Source organism: Mytilus edulis, chromosome 8 (assembly GCF_963676685.1).
Source record: "Mytilus edulis chromosome 8, xbMytEdul2.2, whole genome shotgun sequence".
In the NCBI taxonomy this organism is placed as follows: Eukaryota; Metazoa; Mollusca; class Bivalvia; order Mytilida; family Mytilidae; genus Mytilus; species Mytilus edulis.
This window is the reverse complement of record NC_092351.1, coordinates 40,343,375-40,365,803: the sequence shown is the minus strand read 5'-3', so window position 1 is coordinate 40,365,803 and position 22,429 is coordinate 40,343,375. Positions and strand designations below refer to the sequence as shown.

General features: G+C 30.3%; 1 protein-coding gene across 1 annotated transcript in view; it reads left to right on the top strand.

Annotated features, from left to right (window-relative positions):
- Window positions 1–22,429, top strand: part of LOC139485552 (C2 domain-containing protein 3-like) — a 37,598-nt gene that overhangs the window by 8,848 nt on the left and 6,321 nt on the right. The window contains exons 9-43 of the mRNA XM_071270115.1: window positions 333–449; window positions 809–922; window positions 1,210–1,483; window positions 1,931–2,135; window positions 2,512–2,627; window positions 2,951–3,069; window positions 3,536–3,700; window positions 3,897–4,098; window positions 4,555–4,658; window positions 5,353–5,482; window positions 6,350–6,474; window positions 6,950–7,051; window positions 7,486–7,572; window positions 8,157–8,261; window positions 8,687–8,766; window positions 9,149–9,207; window positions 9,842–9,991; window positions 10,488–10,616; window positions 10,992–11,080; window positions 11,494–11,631; window positions 12,089–12,145; window positions 12,766–12,852; window positions 13,072–13,176; window positions 15,310–15,490; window positions 16,032–16,160; window positions 16,503–16,736; window positions 17,107–17,247; window positions 17,703–17,814; window positions 18,334–18,492; window positions 18,835–18,934; window positions 19,447–19,670; window positions 20,120–20,276; window positions 20,813–20,864; window positions 21,074–21,201; window positions 21,761–22,182. Of these exons, the coding sequence (XP_071126216.1) occupies window positions 333–449; window positions 809–922; window positions 1,210–1,483; window positions 1,931–2,135; window positions 2,512–2,627; window positions 2,951–3,069; window positions 3,536–3,700; window positions 3,897–4,098; window positions 4,555–4,658; window positions 5,353–5,482; window positions 6,350–6,474; window positions 6,950–7,051; window positions 7,486–7,572; window positions 8,157–8,261; window positions 8,687–8,766; window positions 9,149–9,207; window positions 9,842–9,991; window positions 10,488–10,616; window positions 10,992–11,080; window positions 11,494–11,631; window positions 12,089–12,145; window positions 12,766–12,852; window positions 13,072–13,176; window positions 15,310–15,490; window positions 16,032–16,160; window positions 16,503–16,736; window positions 17,107–17,247; window positions 17,703–17,814; window positions 18,334–18,492; window positions 18,835–18,934; window positions 19,447–19,670; window positions 20,120–20,276; window positions 20,813–20,864; window positions 21,074–21,201; window positions 21,761–22,182 (4,898 nt within the window). The remainder of the gene's footprint in view (window positions 1–332; window positions 450–808; window positions 923–1,209; window positions 1,484–1,930; window positions 2,136–2,511; window positions 2,628–2,950; window positions 3,070–3,535; window positions 3,701–3,896; window positions 4,099–4,554; window positions 4,659–5,352; window positions 5,483–6,349; window positions 6,475–6,949; window positions 7,052–7,485; window positions 7,573–8,156; window positions 8,262–8,686; window positions 8,767–9,148; window positions 9,208–9,841; window positions 9,992–10,487; window positions 10,617–10,991; window positions 11,081–11,493; window positions 11,632–12,088; window positions 12,146–12,765; window positions 12,853–13,071; window positions 13,177–15,309; window positions 15,491–16,031; window positions 16,161–16,502; window positions 16,737–17,106; window positions 17,248–17,702; window positions 17,815–18,333; window positions 18,493–18,834; window positions 18,935–19,446; window positions 19,671–20,119; window positions 20,277–20,812; window positions 20,865–21,073; window positions 21,202–21,760; window positions 22,183–22,429) is intronic.

The window sequence follows — 22,429 nt, the reverse complement described above, 5'->3', positions numbered from 1 at the left end:
TATGATTTAATAGTCTAAATGAGGGGAAGTGAAATTTGATCAATTTTAGTGAGTAAAAATTAATATTTTGCTTCCCTTTTATTTTACATGGGTTATTTATAAATGATTATCTTAAATACCTGCATAAGATATTTACATTTTATATCTCAATTTTATATAAAAAAAATATGGGGGTTAGAGTACTCTCTTTTAAAGAAAATATAGGATTTCTTTAAAGTTAAGTGGTGCTGTTATCCTTTTAATCTTATATACAAGAATTTACAGGTTGGAAGAATGAATCTAGTTTGATCAAAACTAAAATGATATTTATACATAAGTTTGTTGAATTATAGATGATGATGAATGGTGGTCCTGGTTCTAGTATATCTGATGATATGGATGTGATGAGTGATCCTGGAGATCCAATACACAGTGAATCAATACTACAAGAACTCTTCTACAAAAATCCTGTAAGTATATATAATATTAGGCTTTACAATTGAAATTCCTAATCAGTAATTTGTGTAAACTCTCAGATTATGGGACTTGGAACACAATATGAACATTTATATCTTTATTGAGAATTTTAGATATGAAAAAAGTAGCTTTTATTGCTCTAAATACATTTTTTTATGGAAATTTGTTTTAAAAGTTCACTATATAAACTAATTTTATTGATATCCAATATATGTCTAGAAGGAACTTGCTGAAATATTTATTCAAACATCATTAATGTAATGCATTATACTGCAGAAAATTGTGAATTTTTTCTCAGCACATATTGATTGGAAATCATATGTATAATTTCTGATTAAATGACATTTTAAAGGAATCTGAAGTAAGTGACTTGAGCGAGTTAAGTGGAGATGAAGCATATCTGAAGAAGACAAAGTCAGTGAAGAGACGTGCTAGTACAGCATCTGTTGAAGATCCTTCTAACCAAGTAAGTAGTCCTATTGTTTCAATCTCTGAATATCTTATTCAAGTAATTAAGTTAGATTTTTCATATTGAAGGTTGTGGTTCCCTATTATTAAAAATTAAACATGAAAATTATTGGCTGTTTGTTGGATTGATATTTATATGACGATACCAAAATAACTAAAACAGATTGAAAATAAATAAAAATCAACATGATAATTGTCAAGATAGTTGAAACGCTTACAGCAGAATTTATTAAATTTACCTTGGAACAATGTAAATCCTTTATACCTGTATATGAATACATTTAGAGACCACCATCAAGGAGATCATCCATATCAAGTTTAACCTTCCCAGAACCACAGGAGACAGAAGACAAACCAAAGAAAAAGATCAAAACTCCAAAAAGAAAGGCAAGGTTAAAGACTAAACGTACAGGAAGTAAGAAACGTAGACGATCACGGAGCAGTGCCAGAAGTACTGCCAGTGAATACAGTGACAGTGAAAGAGCTTGTACACCACGGTCAGAATTATCACAAGTATCGTTTGATTTACCTGCTTCTGATTTGGATGAACCCGAGCATGGTATGTGTTATTTGATTTTAATTTTTTTTTTTTTATTTTGTGGGGAAGTTCAAAACACAACCAAATTATCCTTATGTGAACCAGGAAATTAAAAAGCAAAATAGAAGATAACAGAGCTTTGTTTGCTGATCACCAAAAATATTGCTCATAAAAAAACAATTATTTAGAAAGGTTTTCATTATTTCAATAAAATGAAACGGCTTAAAATGCATGAGTAACCTAGCAATGTATTGATCACTAATTGCAAGCAATATATCAAATTATGGAGGTATAGATTTTTAAGAGGAAGACAAATTTGAATTATTTTGTCATTTTCCAGTATAATTGACAATTAAACACTTATTTAAATATATTATTTAACAATCTGACAAACTCAGTGATTTTTTTCAGAACAATAATCATGATAATATGAAAGGAAAAATAAAGCAAATTATTTTACAATTTCAGATGAGCCATCAAGAAGTAAAAAAGTAGATGGTTTAAGTGTAGAAAGGTTGACATTACTTGGCCGAGTTCATGTAGCTCGTGTTGTGATTGATGCTCTTCATCTTACTGGACAGGAGCTCAATACATCGTCATCTTCAAAGAAAAGTTTTAAGTTTAAAACAGTAGGAAGACCTCCAAAGCCTTCTCCTAAAGCTAAGAAGTCCATGTAAGATACTTGATGAAAATGGTGTAGACTATTTTGTTTTTAGAAATCTAATCTTATACATAAGTAATCACCACAAAAGTTAAAAGTAATGATTTTAAAAAAGTTAGAATTTTTTTTTTTGTAAAATATATGTAGACCAAAGATTTCTGATGTAATCAGTGTCATTGCATTTGAACATTATCTTGGCAAAGTACATGTTCAAAATAGAAAGCTTGAAAATATGATTATCTATTATAGCAAAAAAGATCTGAAAATTTAAGAATTTTATGAAAGAATGAACGAATTGGACTTCCTTAGTACTTATATATACATTAGCCATCATTCATGTCTTGACCAACATATAAAGTTAGTTGTATATAAATTATTTGTGTTATAGGACGTACTTCATAGAGTACCAGTTTCCAGTGGTAGCCACATCTAGAGATAAATATTCACCCAATGCTTTGGCCACAGAGGTGATGAGGGTGGCATCCAAAAAAGTCAGTAATGGTTGTAAGTATCTATTAAACTTTTATATTTAAGATGTGAAAAATAAGAATATAAGGAGCAAATGAGAAACCAAAATTCTTTCAGACCCCTGTACTTTGTAGGTGTATTAATAGAGCAGACATTTATTTTTGAAAAAAAAACTTATTATACCCTCTTACTAAATTCGTTATTATAATTTCCAACTTTTAATGTCATTCTATAGTGACAATTGTCCATGTGGTACTACATTTTGTTTAAGTTTGTTTGATCTGTGAAATGATCTTGAGTACTTATATTTATTGTTTGGGTTTAAGCATGTCTATAACATTTATAAATTATAATTTCAGTGGTACAGTTTAATCATCGATCTGTCTTCCCTATTATGTTTGATGGTAATGCAGTAGATAATTGGTGGAAATCAGCTCTCGTGTTTAAAGTTTATGGAAGATCAGCTGGACAGAAAGTGGTATGCATTTACTCTTAGTATAAAACACCATAAAAAATAGCTTTAAAAAAAGAAGATGTGGTATGATTGCCAATGAGACAATGCTCCACCAGAGCACAAATGGTGTAGAAGTTAACATCTATGGGTCACTTTTATGATTAGTAAATGGGTGATATATATAAATATGATTTAACATAGACATTCCACCATACAAGTTTTGTGGTTTGAAAAATAACTGAGTGTTTTGTTTACTTTTAAGAATTTGAAATGACAATTTTAAAAAGAAAAAATTGACAAAGTAATAAATATTCCATGATCTTTTTAAGTAAAATTCAAAATGAAACAAGAAAAATCTGCAAGTATCAAGATAAACAAATATTTTTATTGAATTTCACTGTGCTTTAAATATAGATATCATTACTTATACAATTGGTCACACATTTTATTTTTCTATCCTGAATACATCATAATATGTTTTGCATTTCAGCCATCATTGATTGGAAGTTGTGGCATACCTATGAAGTCAGTGTTAAAATCAGAATCACTATTCGTTGATCGAGAATTAGAAATAAGAGAATCTATAAACAAAAACTCATCTATCAACTCATCAATGCACAAAAGTGATTTAGATGGTCTCTATGGCAACTTAAAGGTAATTCTTAGTTTAAATAATACATTTTTTGTTATCTATATTTAGAATGACATTTAGGCTTAGTTATCACAAAATTGAAATGTTTTCTTTAACAAAATAATTAAAGCTTTTAAACATTGTTATTCCTTGTAATACTGATTTTGTTTTATACATTTGGTAATATCAAGTGGAGGTAAGTTTACTATTGTATTTCCAGGTTTCCATTGAATTAGCTTCTGACAGTAAAGACTTTTCTACACACCTAGCTCGTACAAAGCTTGCTGAAATGTCTGGCAAATCTAAACTGGTTCCCATCCCTGCTCCAGTACCACACAAACCACGCCCACCTCCCGCTCCATCACAGAATGTCGTGCATACACAACCAGAACCACAACACTTGACTACACAACCTCAGTTCAGTGAGTATATACTTTTTATCCAACTGTAACTTCAAAGCCATGGTGATTGAATATCATGACACAAGAAAAAAGAAGATTGGATGGAATTATCTGTAAAAAATACCATTTGAAATAACTCTAAACCTAAAGTTTATGAAAGTTAAAATTAATGACTATATAAATTTTGACTGGACACTGTTGAACTAATTAATCCACAAGGTAAAAATAGACTTTGAAACTATTTCCTATGCATTACTTCTTCAACAGCATTAGTGGATCGATTCTTTTAAAATTAACACAGGGTGGGAGGGAGTTGAAGTGATTGATTCTGTAATTTTATGTAGTAAGCTGTATATGGTCTTTGACTAATTCACATACACAACATAACATTCTGCCTTATACAACTTTGAGTGGACTGTTTTTGGAAATTTGAAGGCCAGGTCATTTTATTAACTTACATAATTAATATAATTTCAGACAAAGGTTCATCAAGAACATCTAGTGCTGCACATATTCCAGAGATTCAACCAATTCCTAAACAAATCAGTCATCAGTCACAGTATACAGATTATAGTCCTGAGGTTAGTGCACAGAACTCTTCGGTACAACATTTATAGGGTCAAGTACATAGTTCTCTCTTAAGAGATGGTAATGAATAAGTGTTGTACAGTTCTTCAAAAAATTGTAGACAAAGATTGAGAGAATAGCCTTCATGAAAAACTTAAATTTACAAGAAAATCAGTTTGTCATCAGGTATATTATAATCCATTTGGCTTGTTAGGCCTCTTTCCAGAAACATTCTACTGCCCTGGGCAGTTGTGCTCGGGATTTATGACTGAGGCTAAGTCTTATACTGATCTTTCTGAAAGCATACAGGACTGATAAGGACATAAATAAATAAATAAATAAATAAATAAATAAATAATCTTTATTTCAAGAGGATGATCCCATTAGTTAAAACTAATCTTCCTGAGAGTCCTCAAAATAATAATAACATATTTATAAGTACATAGAGTATTATAAAGTTATATTATACACAATATACAATTGTATTTAAGTAATAATGAAAAAGCATATTAATTTGCACAATTGATGAAAAATTTGTAACATTTTGTTTTAAAAGATACAAGTGTATTACTCATTTTTATTTCATTTGGTAAACTGTTCCATATATGAGAACCTGAATATGTAAATGTTTTCTTTAAAAAATTTGTTTTTGGTTTTGGAACATCAATATTTATAATCAGTGATATCATCTCTTCATGTCTTTTCCAGCATGTAACTCTTCACACTTTGTTACTGGTACCTGAAGGCAGGGGAATATCAACACAGGGCATACCATCTTTAGTATCAATGAAAAGGCATCCAGTATTTCCCGTACAGCCAAATGCCTTGTCTGCTCCAGGTAATATGAAGTTTCTTTATATTATTTTTTTAGAGCTTTTATACAATAGCATGATAAGGTGCCTCTGTGGTCTTAAGTTGTCAAACTGATGTACACTAGCCTGTCACTAATAAGATTGTGAGTTAGAATTTGGCACGTTGCATGTGCATGCGCTTCTACAATGTTAATGATTGTCAGTTTTCCTACTCAAGGTCGGTAGTTCTCTCCAGGCACTTCTGCTTCTTTCACCAATAAAAAATCAACACTGAGAAATAGCCAATATTGCAGAAAGTTCGTTTAACCATTCATTCTATCATCAGATAAATTTATGTTTTGGCTTATATAACATTGGTATGGTCTATAACCAGAAAAACAGCAACAGCTGATGAAGAAGCTAGAAGCATGTAAAACCAAACAGAACAAAAGTATATTAAACAAGAATGTGTCCCCAGTACACGGATGCCCCATCCGCACTATCATTTTCTATGTTCAGTGGACCGTGAAAATGGGGTTAAATCTCTAATTTGGAATTAAAATTAGAAAGATCATATCATACAGAACATATATACTAAGTTTCAAGTTGATTGGACTTCAACTTCATCAAAAACTACCTCGACCAAAAACTTTAACCTGACATGGGACAGACGGACGAACAGACGAACGAACGAACAGACGGACGGACGGACGCACAGACCAGAAAACATAATGCCCATAAATGGGGCATAAAAATGTTAATTCTTTGTTAAAGTTATGCTTATTACCGATATTAACTAATGGTTTTAAATTCAGTTATTTTATTTAGATATGAAAAAACAAGAGAAATAAATAACTGTTCAGCTTAAGAAATCTTATTTGTTATAATGTTCAAATTTGAATATTCTCTGACAGGTGTGAAGGGCCGTGATATGAATGTGAGAAACACCTATTTAGTGTGTAGAATGTTTTGGTGTGATGATGCTGTACATTCCAATGTGTGTTGGGGAACAGCTGATCCAGCATTTCATTTTTCTCAGGTATATTAAATAGTTACATAGTCATTGACTTATATTTTAAGAGTTAGAATTGAATAGAAACTATTCAAATTAATTCTCACTAATAAACATAATAAAATAGTGTTTGAAAAGCTTTTATTAGGCTATTTAGAAAGTATGAATTCCCATAAATTAGTAGTTATATAATGTTCAGAAGGGGAGTTTACTGGTCTTTTCATTTTAATTTTATTAGATCTTAGTTCATTTTATGCGTGTACAAAATATTTGAGATGAATTTTTGGATAATTATTTTATTTGTTATATTTATTTCAGGAAAACTAAGTATCGTTCTTTTCCAAAAAATGAATAATTGATGCTATAAATTTTTCCCTGTTTTCCCTTTTTTTGTTTCTTAAACATGTTAAAGCTTTAAATGGGTTATATTATCTGAAACTTTTAGAATTTTCTAGAACTAAATCCATATAAAGTTTGTTTTTTTATCATTAAATATAAACAGGTTGCTCCAATGTTGATGTCAACAGCTCTTTTAGAGAGAATGAGAAACAATTTTATGGTTATAGAAGTATGGGATAAGAAAACTTCAGCAGAAAATGATCAGGTATTTCTTCAATATTTTATGCCCAGAATTTATAAGCAGTGTCCATGAACATGTATTTCATTATAATTTTATTTTATTGGTACAGTTTAATTAAAGCTTATTTAAATTTAATCCTTAAAAGATTATTTGACACTAAGTAACTAACGCAGATATAACCGAGTAATTATCTAATTTTATTTGTGGGAGACTGTATAGATAGATATTTTATTTGAAAGAACAACTTGGTACATATACATGAAATACAATATTTTACAATTTTAAACATCTGCAGTTGATAAACTTATATATTTATACCAACCAGCCTTTAAAGGCTTATGATACACTGTCATTTATGTACGAAAAATTATACGAATAACTGTATTAAAACTGAAAACATGTAAAATGGTTCATAGGGGATATACTATATAAACTAATTTAATCTTATCTATTTTCAGTTGATTGGCATAGTCAAGATCAGCCTGCATCAGTTTTATATGTCATTCAGGGATAAGAAAATTGCAAATACTCTTCTTAAATCTCAGGTAATAATTGTGTTAAAATAATCAATATAAGACCAAATTTAGATTTATGTATCACTTCAATATGCATGAATTGAAAAAAGTATCATGAAATGATGAAATTGAAGTAAGGGATCATGAATGAAAAAAGATTTTTGAGAAACTTTGACGAATGGAAACTCATAAAACCTAAATACAAAAATGATAATAGAGGTCACCATAATAATGAAGAGAAAGTAGTAGATACAGAAATTATTAAATGGCATAAAGTAAAGGTCTGCAAGATCATAATTTACTGTGTATTTATTTATTTTTGTGGGCACCCATTTTCGTGGATATTTAATTTTGTGGTTTTGCCAAGCCTATAGAAAAATTTTCATTAGTTGAACATTTTAATTTGTTGTTCACCTGTGTTTAGGAAATCAAAGTAAAAATTGGCCCCCAACGAATACTAATGAATTGACAGTATCTATATAGTTACACAGTAATGAAAAATGTAAGAGTAAAGAAAGAGCAAAATTAAAGGAAATTTCAAGGCTCAGACATTTATGTAAATGAGTTGTTACAATAAAAGTACTTTATTTAAGAATTTATGTTGAATTTTGCAGTTTCCTGTGATAGCCCTTGATAACTACCTCCCTATTGTTAATCCATTAAACGGATCACAGTTTGGACAGCTACAAGTTTGTCTAGCCATTGGCTCAGCTGAACAGGTGAGATTTCTAATCACAATTTGGACATTAGATCATTTTTTTTGCCATTGAAAAGGCTAAACTGGGGTAATTTGTTTATCAAATCTTCAGGGTGGTGTTGTTAAGCAACAGTCTTGCCTAGTAGCTTACAAATTCATGATTTTGGTCATCTATTATTCTTTTATCTATAAAAGTTATTAATAAACCTTCATGAAATTCTCTCAATATCTTCTTCATTATGAAAAATCCAGAAAAATACTCTATACGAGACTGAAGGAAAGCACTGGTTTCTAATAGTAAATGTCTATTCTGACTGAAAAAAAGAAAAAGTTTGTAAATTTTTGATAATTTCAACCAGACAAACTTTATGCATAAAGAATTAGTATATTATAGCTAAACCATTCTTATGTTTGTTACCAAATGAGTAAATAAATTATTTTTAACAGGTTGCTGCTCTGCAAAGAATCAAACTTGATGGTGTGGCACCTAACCATTTGCCAGAGAGACCTCAACATTATTTGGAAAGGTACTGTTTCATATGTCACATTGTAGATTTACTTTTAACATTAACTTACTGAGAGGTCTGATATTTTCTATTTGATATAATTTTTACATACATGTAAGAAAAACAAATCTGAACTTCATATCAATATTGTATTATTTTTTTTGAAGAAGTTTGTGTTAAATAATTTCAGTTATGGGGGTTTAAACATATATGTAAGATTATGATTTGATTTTTATTTTCATCTCTGACAATGCTATCCTATGGAAGGTCTGGATTTCTCTCAGGGTACTCTGGCATCTCCAACAATAAAAGATGGCTGCCAAGATACAGCCAAGTGGTGTTAAATACTATACAAAACAAACAAAGACTATCCCACAATGATATATTTGTTATCTACTTGTAGGAATGATCTACAGCAGTCAGATGACATCAGTCCTCCACATATTGGTACAGAATCTATTGGTAAGTTTATACCACAAAATTCATTATTAGTCAGGTCAAATACTAGTAATACAGGGATAACCTGTAATAAAAAGTATAGAGTTGTGGTGAAAAATAAAATAGATAATGTACAGTGTTTCTACTTGACAATAGACAGTTCCAATACAAACTTTCCAACCAAAGTCTGGGTTTGTCATTTCTAGGCTGTAATTTAATGCTATTCAACCCTATACAGTACCCAAACAAAGGCTTTCTGGCAACTGACCAATCTGGGACTCTTCTGTTACACTGAAATAACATAGCAGTGAAAAACAAGTCATGATGTTGACTTCAGCTTTAAAGTAATGATTTCAACTTTTGTCTTTAAGAAGTTTTGATTCAGTGGCTGCCTTTTAGGCAACCACTGTCATATTAAGAAAATTTAATAAGGATAAAAGCCCTTGCATTTTGTATCAACCTAGATATATGGAGACATTTAAAGAAATCTTGCTTTAATTTAGTATTTTATAAGTCTTCAGGTTGAGTACTTTCAAAAACATGTTGGTTTAATCAGAAAATTCAGAGTTCTTGAAACTGAACTAAGTAGAAAGGTTGTGTATGATAAAATGATTGATAAAATTTGAGTTTAATGTATTTTTGTTTTTCTTGTTTAAAGTGGAGCACATATTTGAAGTAGTAATAGAAGGATTGAGAGGTCTGACTGCATTTGAGAACATGATGTGGGGAGAAGCAGATTGTTTTGTACAGTACCATTTCCCAGCTCAATCAAATAATCAGGTTCAAGGAGCACCTGTTATCAAACATGGTAAGCTATTGTTTGTATCACTGAAACCTGATGCAAAGTATAACAAAATTGATGTGCATTAAGACAATAAGGGGGAAAGTATTTAAAAGTTTTTTTTGTAATTTAATAGATAAAAGGAGATGTGGTATGAGTGCCAAGTCACAATTTGTAAAAGTAAATCATAATAGGTCAAAGTACAGTCTTCAATATGTAGCCTTAGCTCACACCGAACTGCAAGCTGTATAAAGGGTCCCAAAAATGACTAGTGTAAAACAGACGGGAAAACCAATCGTGTACTATATAAAAAAAATGGTAAAAACTAATGAACCACAACAAACGACAAGCACTGAACATAAAAATTCATTTTGAAAGATGCTTACCACCATTTATTGTGTAACCAATGATTTATCCAACCTCTATAATATTTTAAAGTTTTACATTATTGCCTCTAATCAAAAATATTGTTAGGAATACACTTTCTTTGCACTAAATGATATATTTACCAAATTATTTACAGCTGTGCCAAGTATGAAGTCTTTTAGAAGTGCTACCACATTATGCATACCTGATCCTACTTTCAATGATGTTACACGACATAGAATCGTTCTGTCAATGGGAACACCTGTACAGAGAGAATTACTCACAGGTAACATGGTCTTAAAATACACATAGTATATCTTAAGTTGGATAGCAAAATGAAAGTATACTTTCAACCAAACCAGAATGGATTAACATGCATGTATTAATCATTAATGCTAGTACTTTAAATACCTGGTTTAAACATGTTTGACAATTCAAAAATCATGCTGTTGAGAGAATACACATAAAATAAGGATATACAGGTGTTAAAAAAGTTATCAAATTTAGAAACTATATAGTGACCTTACAACATTATAGATATTGTTATCTTAAAGTTTACATTATGAATTTGATACACTTAAACTTATATTGCTTTCAATTTAGATTTACAATTGTAAGTTACTTAATGTACATGTATGATTCTGTTGTATTTTTTCTTCAGCCTGTGCTGGAACTGCGGGAGGAGGTTTACCATTTGAAGTGTGGTGTAGATATTATCATCCTAATGTTAGGGATCAGTGTATAGCCAAGGTAGGTCAAACAAGAATTATAGTTTAAATTTTGTTTAGAAAATATCTCAGTGAAATTTCATAAATGTTCTTGTTTTATTTAGGAAATAGTTTTTTCAAGACAAAGGTAACATTTTCTGCCATTCAATGTATTTTTCAAACAGTTTTCTACTAACAATCTTTTTTTAAATGAAAAATAAGTTAAAAAAAAATTGTCAAATAAAGATATTTGCATGATGTTATTTTATGAGTTTGAAAATTTAAAGGACCATGAGAGGTACAGTATTTTCAATTCCCAAAAGTTTGAATTAATCTTCTGACTCAAACTTGAACCTTTAAAAACATGAATTATTGAATATTCTGGTAACAGAAGTAAAATTTATTTACTTATACCTATTACATTATAGCTTAATTTCTATTTGTTATTTATTAAAGACAAACTTGCCACTTGCCAAATTATGTGCTATGGTTACCATGCAGAAGAGAGGGGAGCCAACAGTTCAAACTTTTGCCTTGCCATTAACTCAAGTAGGATCAGATTCAGAAATGAAGGATCCCGAGTCCAAATCAAAGGTGAGTTATAAGATGAGATTATTGTGGAAGACTTATTTATTTAAGCATTGTGAACTGCAAGAGTCTTGAGATATCGATCAACATTGATTTCATTTTTTTCACTAATTTTAAAAGGATGCACAGTATCAAAAGTTTAGAATGGCACCAACAACAAAAAATAACATACAGGGGTATATAAAAACCAACAGTTTTCAAAATAGAATTAAGTTCTTTACATACAGGTTTTATTTGTGTTGTTTGCTTTCTATACGGATGACATATTCCACATCTTTCTTTCAATCATCTCTGCTGTAGGATTGGAAATTTTGTAATTTTCTTTTGTTAAATGTAATGTAATTTTACTATTATTGGTTAGGTTTTAAGATATTTTAATAAATCCTCAATTGGAATGTGGAAATACATTTTGAATAATTTGATAATGTATAAATATTTGTAATTTTAAATGATTTGCTTACAGATGAAAGAGTCTGGATTAATGGATGTAACCATACACTATAAAACTAATACAATACAGGTAAGTGGTGTAGCAGATAATAACATCTCACTGATATAGAAGAAAGTAAAATCACAAAAATACTCTTAACACATCAAACAAACTGATAACGACTGTCATATTCCTGACTTGGTACAGGCATTTTCTTATGTAGAAAATGATGGATTGAACCTGGTTTTATAGTTAGCTAAACCTCTCACTTGTATGACAGTCACATCAAATTCAATAAGCTTTCTTGAACCAAAGAAAATAGTAGAAGAATATGTATTTAAACCATGACATCTTAGTCTAAAAAGTCACATGTTGCCTATCAAGATTAAATACATCAGAAGTTAAAGAAAGAAAAAAATAATGTTTGTAAATATAAAATCAATGATTTATTACTCAGAAATGTAAAAAGTAGGAAATCTGTGCTGATAGGTATAATAACATTTATGACAATGCAGAGTGAAAACTTTGTGCATTATTTGGTTTTCCAAATATGTATTTGACTTGCTCAATGCTTTTGATTTCTTATATGCATGATGCAGTTTCTAGTGTATATTAAATGTCAGATTTACATAAACGGTGTAATACATGTATATCTCTTTAATAGTATTTGTTTGTATAAACCTAATAATAGCTATATATGTACTTGATAGAATGAATTGAATGCAGCTTTACAGAAGAATCTATCTGGATCTCAAGTCTGTATATCTGTCAGTGTCATCAGAGCCACAGGATTAAAGGTAATTTTAACAAATTTTATAATGAACATTTATACTATTTATATATTTTCTTAGGTTATATAATTCAAAATTTAAGCATCAACTCTTAGAGTATAAGAGTATGTTATATCACACGTTTCATTAAACCTGTAATGTAAACAGAATAATTAAAAATATTTGTTTGGCTGTAAATAGAATGGCTCGCCTTGAAGTTATGTCTTTTTATATTTTAATCAATAGGCAGCAGCTGAATCCATAGCCCGCCTTGATACAGGGATGCAGTATCCTGCTGAAGTTGGTGTTAACTCTTATGTCAAAGTCAGACTCTCTTTCCTACAGAAACAGGTTAGTACCATAATATTTACATAAGAAGTAAATACAGCCTTAATTTATATAAGCAGACCCTGTACTTTCAGGTTCAGGTTCAATTTATGATAATGATTAAGTTAAGGTTTGTTTTAGGCAAGAGTTAGGTTTGAAGGCTATGGATAGTGTTTGAGTCGGGTATAAATTAGCTGATCATCTGATTTGTCATTATCCATAAAAGATCACTTAATTTGCACTTATAATCCTAGATTCATTTTGATTATTTGCTATGTATGGCATCTTAAGTGACTGGTAAGGATAATCCTAGATTCATTTTGATCATTTGCTATGTATGGCATCTTAACTGACTGGTAAGGATAATCCTAGATTCATTTTGATCATTTGCTATGTATGGCATCTTAACTGACTGGTAAGGATAATCCTAGATTCATTTTGATCATTTGCTATGTATGGCATCTTTACTGACTGGTAAGGATAATCCTAGATTCATTTTGATTATTTGCTATGTATGGCATCTTAAGTGACTGGTAAGGATAATCCTAGATTCATTTTGATCTGTTGTTATGTATGGCATCTTAAGTGACTGGTAAGGATAATCCTAGATTCATTTTGATCTGTTGCTATGTATGGCATCTTAATTGACTGGTAAGGATAATTCTAGATTCATTTTGATCTGTTGCTATGTATGGCATCTTAACTGACTGGTAAGGATAATCCTAGATTCATTTTGATCATTTGCTATGTATGGCATCTTAACTGACTGGTAAGGATAATCCTAGATTCATTTTGATCTGTTGCTATGTATGGCATCTTAACTGACTGGTAAGGATAATCCTAGATTCATTTTGATCTGTTGCTATGTATGGCATCGTAAGTGACTGGTAAGGATAATCCTAGATTCATTTTGATCTGTTGCTATGTATGGCATCTTAAGTGACTGGTAAGGATAATCCTAGATTCATTTTGATCTGTTGCTATGTATGGCATCTTAAGTGACTGGTAAGGATAATCCTAGATTCATTTTGATCTGTTGCTATGTATGGCATCTTAACTGACTGGTAAGGATAATCCTAGATTCATTTTGATCTGTTGCTATGTATGGCATCTTAAGTGACTGGTAAGGATAATCCTAGATTCATTTTGATCTGTTGCTATGTATGGCATCTTAACTGACTGGTAAGGATAATCCTAGATTCATTTTGATCATTTGCTATGTATGGCATCTTAACTGACTGGTAAGGATAATCCTAGATTCATTTTGATCTGTTGCTATGTATGGCATCTTAAGTGACTGGTAAGGATAATCCTAGATTCATTTTGATCTGTTGCTATGTATGGCATCTTAAGTGACTGGTAAGGATAATCCTAGATTCACTATGTATGGCATCTTAACTGACTGGTAAGGATAATCCTAGATTCATTTTGATCTGTTGCTATGTATGGCATCTTAACTGACTGGTAAGGATAATCCTAGATTCATTTTGATCTGTTGCTATGTATGGCATCTTAAGTGACTGGTAAGGATAATCCTAGATTCATTTTGATCTGTTGCTATGTATGGCATCTTAAGTGACTGGTAAGGATAATCCTAGATTCATTTTGATCTGTTGCTATGTATGGCATCTTAAGTGACTGGTAAGGATAATCCTAGATTCATTTTGATCTGTTGCTATGTATGGCATCTTAAGTGACTGGTAAGGATAATCCTAGATTCATTTTGATCTGTTGCTATGTATGGCATCTTAAGTGACTGGTAAGGATAATCCTAGATTCATTTTGATCTTTTGCTATGTATGGCATCTTAAGTGACTGGGAAGGATAATCCTAGATTCATTTTGATCTTTTGCTATGTATGGCATCTTAAGTGACTGGTAAGGTACTGTCAAATGCATCTCTCAGATTGAATGAAGGATGTGTAATTAAATGTCTATTAGAACCATTATTAACAAAGATTTAAAAAAATGTTTGCAGTATCATATTTTAAATCGCTGGAATAACCTATCTTTACTGATAAAAACATTTAAAATTACATCTTAATGACTATATCTAGAGCATGCATGAAGCAGGCTTTCAATAATCATAGAATGAAGCTGAAGAATTAATATACCAATGTTACAAAAATAAATCTAAATTTTCTTTTTTCTTTTACAGGATGAGAGATTAACGAGAACAATAGCCAGAACATTTTGTCCTGAATATTCTCACCATATGGATTTCCTATGTCCTTTGTTATGGACAGAACCAGACAGCGATGCCATGACCTTAGCTGAAATTCTAGAGTGTGGAGAAATAACACTGGAAATTTGGCATCAAGTCCCTGGCATGTCCTCAGGTACATATAAAAACAAATAATGGCCATAAAAGGTTAAAAATACATGCTGTAAATTCAGAAATTTGTGTGTGCTTTTATCATTGTGATTTTCTCATTGAAGACTAAAATGCAATTTTAATTTTTGCAATATTGGGGACAATCCTGTTTAATTCATATAAAACATTTTGAAATGCTAGTTAAAATTATTGCATTTATAACCCTGTAGCATTTTTCGCAATAATAAATCAGTAGTACTACACTCTGAAAACATTGACTGTTTTTTTTTTAATTTGAATAGGACAAACATACCATCTATAAAGACTTTATTCTTTAGAATACTCTTACTCTCATATAATAATAACAAAAATCAGAAAAAAAAGACAGAAAGGCTGAAAAATAAAGGTCATTAAATTTTGTTTGAAGGCGTGCCTTTGCATTAAATTATTCTAGCATGCAATTAATAACCTCAAAGAAGAAAAAAAAACGTTTATTTCTTACTCTGACTGTCAGAAAAAATATGTCTGTGTTTTTAATTTATTTATATTTTTTATCATCTTTTCAGATTTCGACAGACATTTACTGCAGGATATGGACAGTGGAGTTAAAGGGAGACAACTTCTAGGAAAGACTGGGGATGTTCTGTTAGGAACAGTAACTTTGTCATTAGCATCTTTACTAACTCACAGAACAGGTATTTTTTTCAAATTTGAGTGTTTACTGTTTTTCTCCTCACATCAACAAATTTTATCATTGCTTTGTCCTGAATACCATTTGGAAAGAGCAATATAAAATCTCTTTTTAAATATATCGCAAAGGTCGCCTGTCCAGCATCTAAATTATTTTTAATGTGGTCAGTGACTGTTAATAAATAATAAATGACTGTTGTATATATTCTGAATTTTTTACCAACAAATGATTGCCAGGTTATTAACAGTTTGCCTGTAAAATGCATCTATAGTTATTGTTAAGTTTCAAAAACTATTTATTGAAAAGTTAAAGGGCTAAAACAAATTAAAAAAAATTGCTTTTTTAGGTATAACTGGTTGGTATGCTGTAAACTCACCTCCATCAGGTTGGAATGAGGACACCAGTAACACAGAGACAAGCAGTGGTAACAGAGGTTTAGAAAGAGTGGTTGGAGGACTGGAGATGGCTGTCAAATTTGCTCATCACAATGATAGAGAAAGAGTGATACACACAGCCAGAGGTGTAGGATGGTCTCCTATTGAACTTAATGTAGAGGAGGATGAAGCCTGGGAAAGTGATGGTAATTGCCTCCCTTTGAAATGAACTTTTAATATTTTTTTATCGTAGTAGTGAAGATTTTCTCCTTGACTATTTTCAAAGAGGTTCCAATTGGGGGTTAGCTGGTGTTTACTTGTATGTAGACCATTCATTTAGGAAATGATCACCATCATAATAATGATAATATTATTTTGTGATTGCATGTTATTTAAAAATGAGAGTTAGTAACCCCATTTTACATGTGCATACACAGAAAATTCTTTGATTTCTTAATGATATGTTATGACTAAAATTCTTTAAATGAAATTGAATAATTTTTTTTTTTAGTTTTGTGAAATTGTAGTTAAATTCCATTAAAAGAATTTGTTTTATCTTCCATGTTTTATTTTTAGATGAAGGCAGTGGCAGATATCAGAATGTGACAGTATCAGTAGATCAAGTCTCCTTCCCTGTCCAGAATGCTCTTATTACTGGACAAAACAGTCTTGATAAGTCTGCAAGATGTTATGTTCGATACAAAGTCTATGACAAAGGTTTGTAAAAGATGTTTATTCAATTAAAAATTATTTCATACATAAATTACTCATCTCAACATGAAAAGTGAACATGTCTTGTTTTAGAGATATTTGCCATGAAAAGAATTTTAAAAAAGATTCAGTATTGATATTTCATTTTAACAAAAGTAATTAAATAGTATAAATACATTGTAAGCAGTAAATTTCAAGTGACAAATTATTTCTTTTATTCTTAAACTGATTGCATTAGGGATATTTCTGAATTGGTTGGAAGGTACCTAATAATAATAATGAAATATGGGATGTGGGATACAAGTTTTTCACACCATAGCACATTGAAATTCTAATCAAATTGTATTAGCAGGGGTCTTGCTAGAACAGTACGTTCCACCCTCCTCCCTCCAAAAAAATGTATTTAATGTTGAATACTCCTTACAAAGTGATGTTGTATTAACAATTGAGATTATTTGTAGGTGCTGTTGTATCCAAGATTGTGCCTATGTCTGTGAACAGTGAAGGTTATATTGTATCACAGTTAAATCACAATCACAACTTCCACATATCGGTTACTTCTCCATATAAGTGGTAAGTCTTAATATTTTTTACCACAAAGCCGGAACATATTAAGTATTGATCTTCATCTTCAATTGTATAAAAAAATTTAAGCTGTTATGTATTATTGAGAAAGATGATTTGAGGTAATTCTCAATGATACAGCAACATTACAACACCATTTTATCAATACATGATGTAATCTTGTTTTAAGTGTAAAAGAATATCAAAGATGTTTCTGATTATTTTATTTAAGGTGGTACCCAACACTTTCACTAAAATTAATTTGGCTCGTTTAATTTTCATAAAATTTGGACAATGTATTTACTTTGACCCTTTAACAAAAATATAAAAATTTCAAAAATTTTGAACCAACCGTTTAAACAGAAAAATTACACTGGTTATATAGCAGTTTGACAAACACCAATTTTGATCATTGAGAAGCTTAGCATTCCCTTTACAACACAACGTAATTAAAACGTTTAGCTGACTTTACAGAGTTATCTCCCTGTAGTGTTAGGTACCACCTTAATTAATTTTATTTGTTTACAGGTATTTACGGGAAGAAAAATTGGAAATCCAAATTTGGGTAACATATACCAGTCGTAAACACCATAAAAATAAACCTCAACATAGAGACAAGCTGATAGGCACTGCATACATAGATATGGAATCACTTAATGACGAAAGAAGAAAGCAACACAGAGTCAGGTACAAACTTTTAAATGAAGGAATATGTTTATTTTGCATTGAAAATAAAGAAATCATTGAAATCTGAAATTTACCACATGTTATATTAGATATATGTCTTACTTTCATGTTTTGAAGGAAAAAAAGTTTGAGTTTCAGAATATATTTGGAAATTGAAATATATAATGCTACAAATATTAAGAGAAGAACCAAATATTATAATTTACAAAAATCAGTTAAATAAAAATGAAAATTCTTTCAAATATCAATGTTATATAAACTGCAAAATAGTCAAACTTTTAAAAGTTAGGTGGAAGCAAGCTTTTACATGAGAATAACATGTTTTTGTTTTTGTACTTCCAGTGGAATGTATCACTTGTTTAAACCTGGATCTTCTAGTTTAGGTGGTGCCTTTGCAAGGGCTCATATTACCTCCAAACCACAGTTTGGCCCTCTCCATCAGGTAAACACAGTATTAGAATTCATAGAATTTTATTATAATTATTATTTAAATACTAGAGGCTTGTGTTTTATTGGTAGAGTTCAATTGTAATTTATTCTCCATCTCCAAAATATTTTTTTTTTTTTTTTTTTTTTTTTTTTTTTAACTTTTGATTTTTTATTTCCAACAATTTCAACATATACATGACATACATACAATATAATACATATAAGATAAATACAATGTCATTTTTATAAATAAGTTCATCTCCAAAATATTATTTAAAAAAATATTAAGACAAACAAACACTATCAACTGAGAAATTTTGATTTTACCTCAAAGATATGCGTAGAACATAAAAAGCATTGCAAATCAAAAGCAACTATTATGATACATGAAAGTAGTATTTTCCTAGAAATATTTAAGATTATTTAAACTAGTTATTTTTCACCAGTAGTAATGGCTAGCCATTACCAATATTTGTTCATTGAGATGTTGAATTTAACCATTGCAATACTTTTATGATATTTCAGGATCAAAGTGATGATGACTTGGAAGAAGAATTATCAGAAAAATCAGTGACAGAGGATCCTGATTATGATCCAAATGACAGCTTCCACCAATTGTCTAGCCTTAAGAAGGAGAAGTCTAAGAAATCTAATCTGAGTGTTGTTGAAGAGAAAGAATCATCAGTGTTTAGTGTTGTCATCTCTATAGACAGGGCAATGCATTTACCACATATTGTTGACAAATCAAGGTAAAGTTGTCTTCTCTTACAAATCATTCTGTCAAGGCAAAGTACTGGATTTTCCAAAAATTTTTAACACATTTATTATTGCCATTTGTGCACACTGGACAGAATTTAAATAATACAATTTCAGAAAATTTTGCATACAAACTTAATAATGCTATCCAAATTTGAAATGAAAATTTGAATAAACGTGGTTTTTTGCAATATATTAAAATTATCATAATGATTTTTAATTTACAGTACTTTTAAATACAAAGATAGTGTCAAATTGCAATGTCATAATAGATTTAAGATTTTGTTTTAATAGTGTAATTTAATCAGGATACCAAAAATAGTACCTGTAGTTTGATTTTTATTGATGCTTAAATTATTGTACACTACCGACAGCGATTTGTAGACAGCAGTTCTGTTTTCACGAATTTAAAAACAGGAACTAATCTGTAATTTTCTTTCAGATCTGATGAAAGTCATCCAAATGCCTATGTGTCTTACCAGACCTCAGACTCATCAAGTCCGTCCTACACAGCAGTATATCACAACTCAGATAGTCCTATCTGGGATCATCAACATGAAACTAAACTTAGTACTGAATTACTGTATCAGGAAAATAAGGTAACTATATTACAATTCATTTTGAGACCATATATTGTTTCAATTGATGACAAAGTTACCAAATTTAAACTGCACCATTTTTTATGCCCCATTGTAGCTGAGTTTTACCCTTGTTCGTCCATCTGTACATTTGGTTAAATTGGTTTTCTTACTTTTTAACTTTATCTTAGTCCCAATGATACATTCACTGTCTATTGTTAAATACAAACAAAAAGCATAAAAGTGTTAGTGTGATAAGAGAACTTAATAGCAGTTTGAAAATCGAAAGTTTTTAAAATTTTATGTATACAGTACTTAGTTCCTTGTTGCTCAAATTATTGAATTTGCTTCAGTATAAAACAATCTAGTTATAAAATTTTGACCTTCATGTATTTTGACTACAGTTCAATTGTATTTATTGACTCATGAAAAATTAATTAGGACATTTTCTGTGGAATCACTCTAGAAAAAAACAAAAAAGTTACCATTATTAAAATATCACTAGCTCCTTATAGTTATTTGTTACAAAAAACATAAAATATAATATTTAATTCCAGAATTTAGTGCTCAAAGTTTGGCATAAACCTCATGGTGCTTCTAAAGAACCAGGTATGTAATAGATAAATTTCAGATTAGTAATTCAATTTTGTATCCGAGATAAAAGTATCAGGCTTTTTCAAATATTGAACGGTTTTAAATTTTTGATTTAATTAATGTCCATTTCAGTAATTGATTATTTGCCTATATATGTCTGTACATTCACAACAATTCACATCACTATAATTACATTTTAAAATTCTTCATTTTATTTTTGACAGACAAATCAGCTGATCGAGTCCTAGGATTTGTGTCGGTAGATTTAACTCCCCTGTTGTCAGGGTTACAGGCGATTTGTGGTTGGTACAATATTACAGACTTCAATGGCCAGTGCAAAGGACAAATTATGGTAATTATTACTTTTGTTTAAATATATAGATTTATCTTTTAACTTAAAAATTCTTTTATTTCCCTAAGAAAAAAACTATTCAAGAATGCGTGACATTTTACAGGAGAAAAAAAATAACACTAGGTATTGACGTCATACAACAATCACTTTTACATTGCAGTGTCAAACATTTTCTCTTGTGACATTGAATGTCCATTAAAGGTAGACGTATAGTAAAAATGTGTATTATTTGTCCTGAACTATGTAGTTTCAATATATTTAATCTTGAATGTTTATCTTTTCTGGATGAGTTTGTATATCTTTTAAATATAGTTTATTTTCCCCAAATTTATTTATCCATTGTCAGTATATATATAAGAGTATGTGTGCATGTGCTTCATTTAACATACATTCTTAATTGTTTACCAAACATCTAAACATAAAAACATATTAAATGTTAAATTATCTAAATGACACAAAGTGTTAACAGATCGTATATATGAATTCAGTAGAAACTAAACAAGACATCCTAATTTACAGAAGAATTTATTTTTGTAAAACTATGTGTATTTTATTTCAGGTAAACATATGTCCACAGGATTCAGTGACACAATACAACTTTTCTGAACACGGAGTACAACCAACCAGTTTACCTGCTGGAGTCAGTACATCGGGAATATGGTTTTGTGATCCACCGATGTCACTACCAACAACTACTGCTCCCTTTACCAGCAATCTACCTCACTTCAATGCCCATTATGATCAGGTCCAAAATCACCACCAACAGTTACAACAACAGCTCAGTGAAAATATTCGAACATTCCTACAGCGACATGAGGAGAATCAGGAATCCCCTGTATCTACTCTCCCGTCAAACGTCACTCTTCAGACAAGTCTGTCGTCCAGTGTGCCGTCCCTCAACACAGTGCCAAGTCTTTCTACAGCTCAGTATGATGGGGGTGCTACTGACTCCTCTAGGTCCTATTTGTTTTCATCACTCAGGTTAGTTTATATATACAGTACTTATCAAAGAATTGCAGAGAATCTACACAACTTATATACCAAGTATATTGAAGTTGAGAATTTCTGGAATATATTTAGGTATATTTGAAAATAACTCATTCCACAGCATTTTAGAAACTGTAAAAATATTTGTGGCTCTTTTTAAAAACAATGTATGTGAAAAAGTTTTTTTTTAACATGGAACAGATTAAGATAAATGTATACAAGATGTGGTAGGGTTTCATAT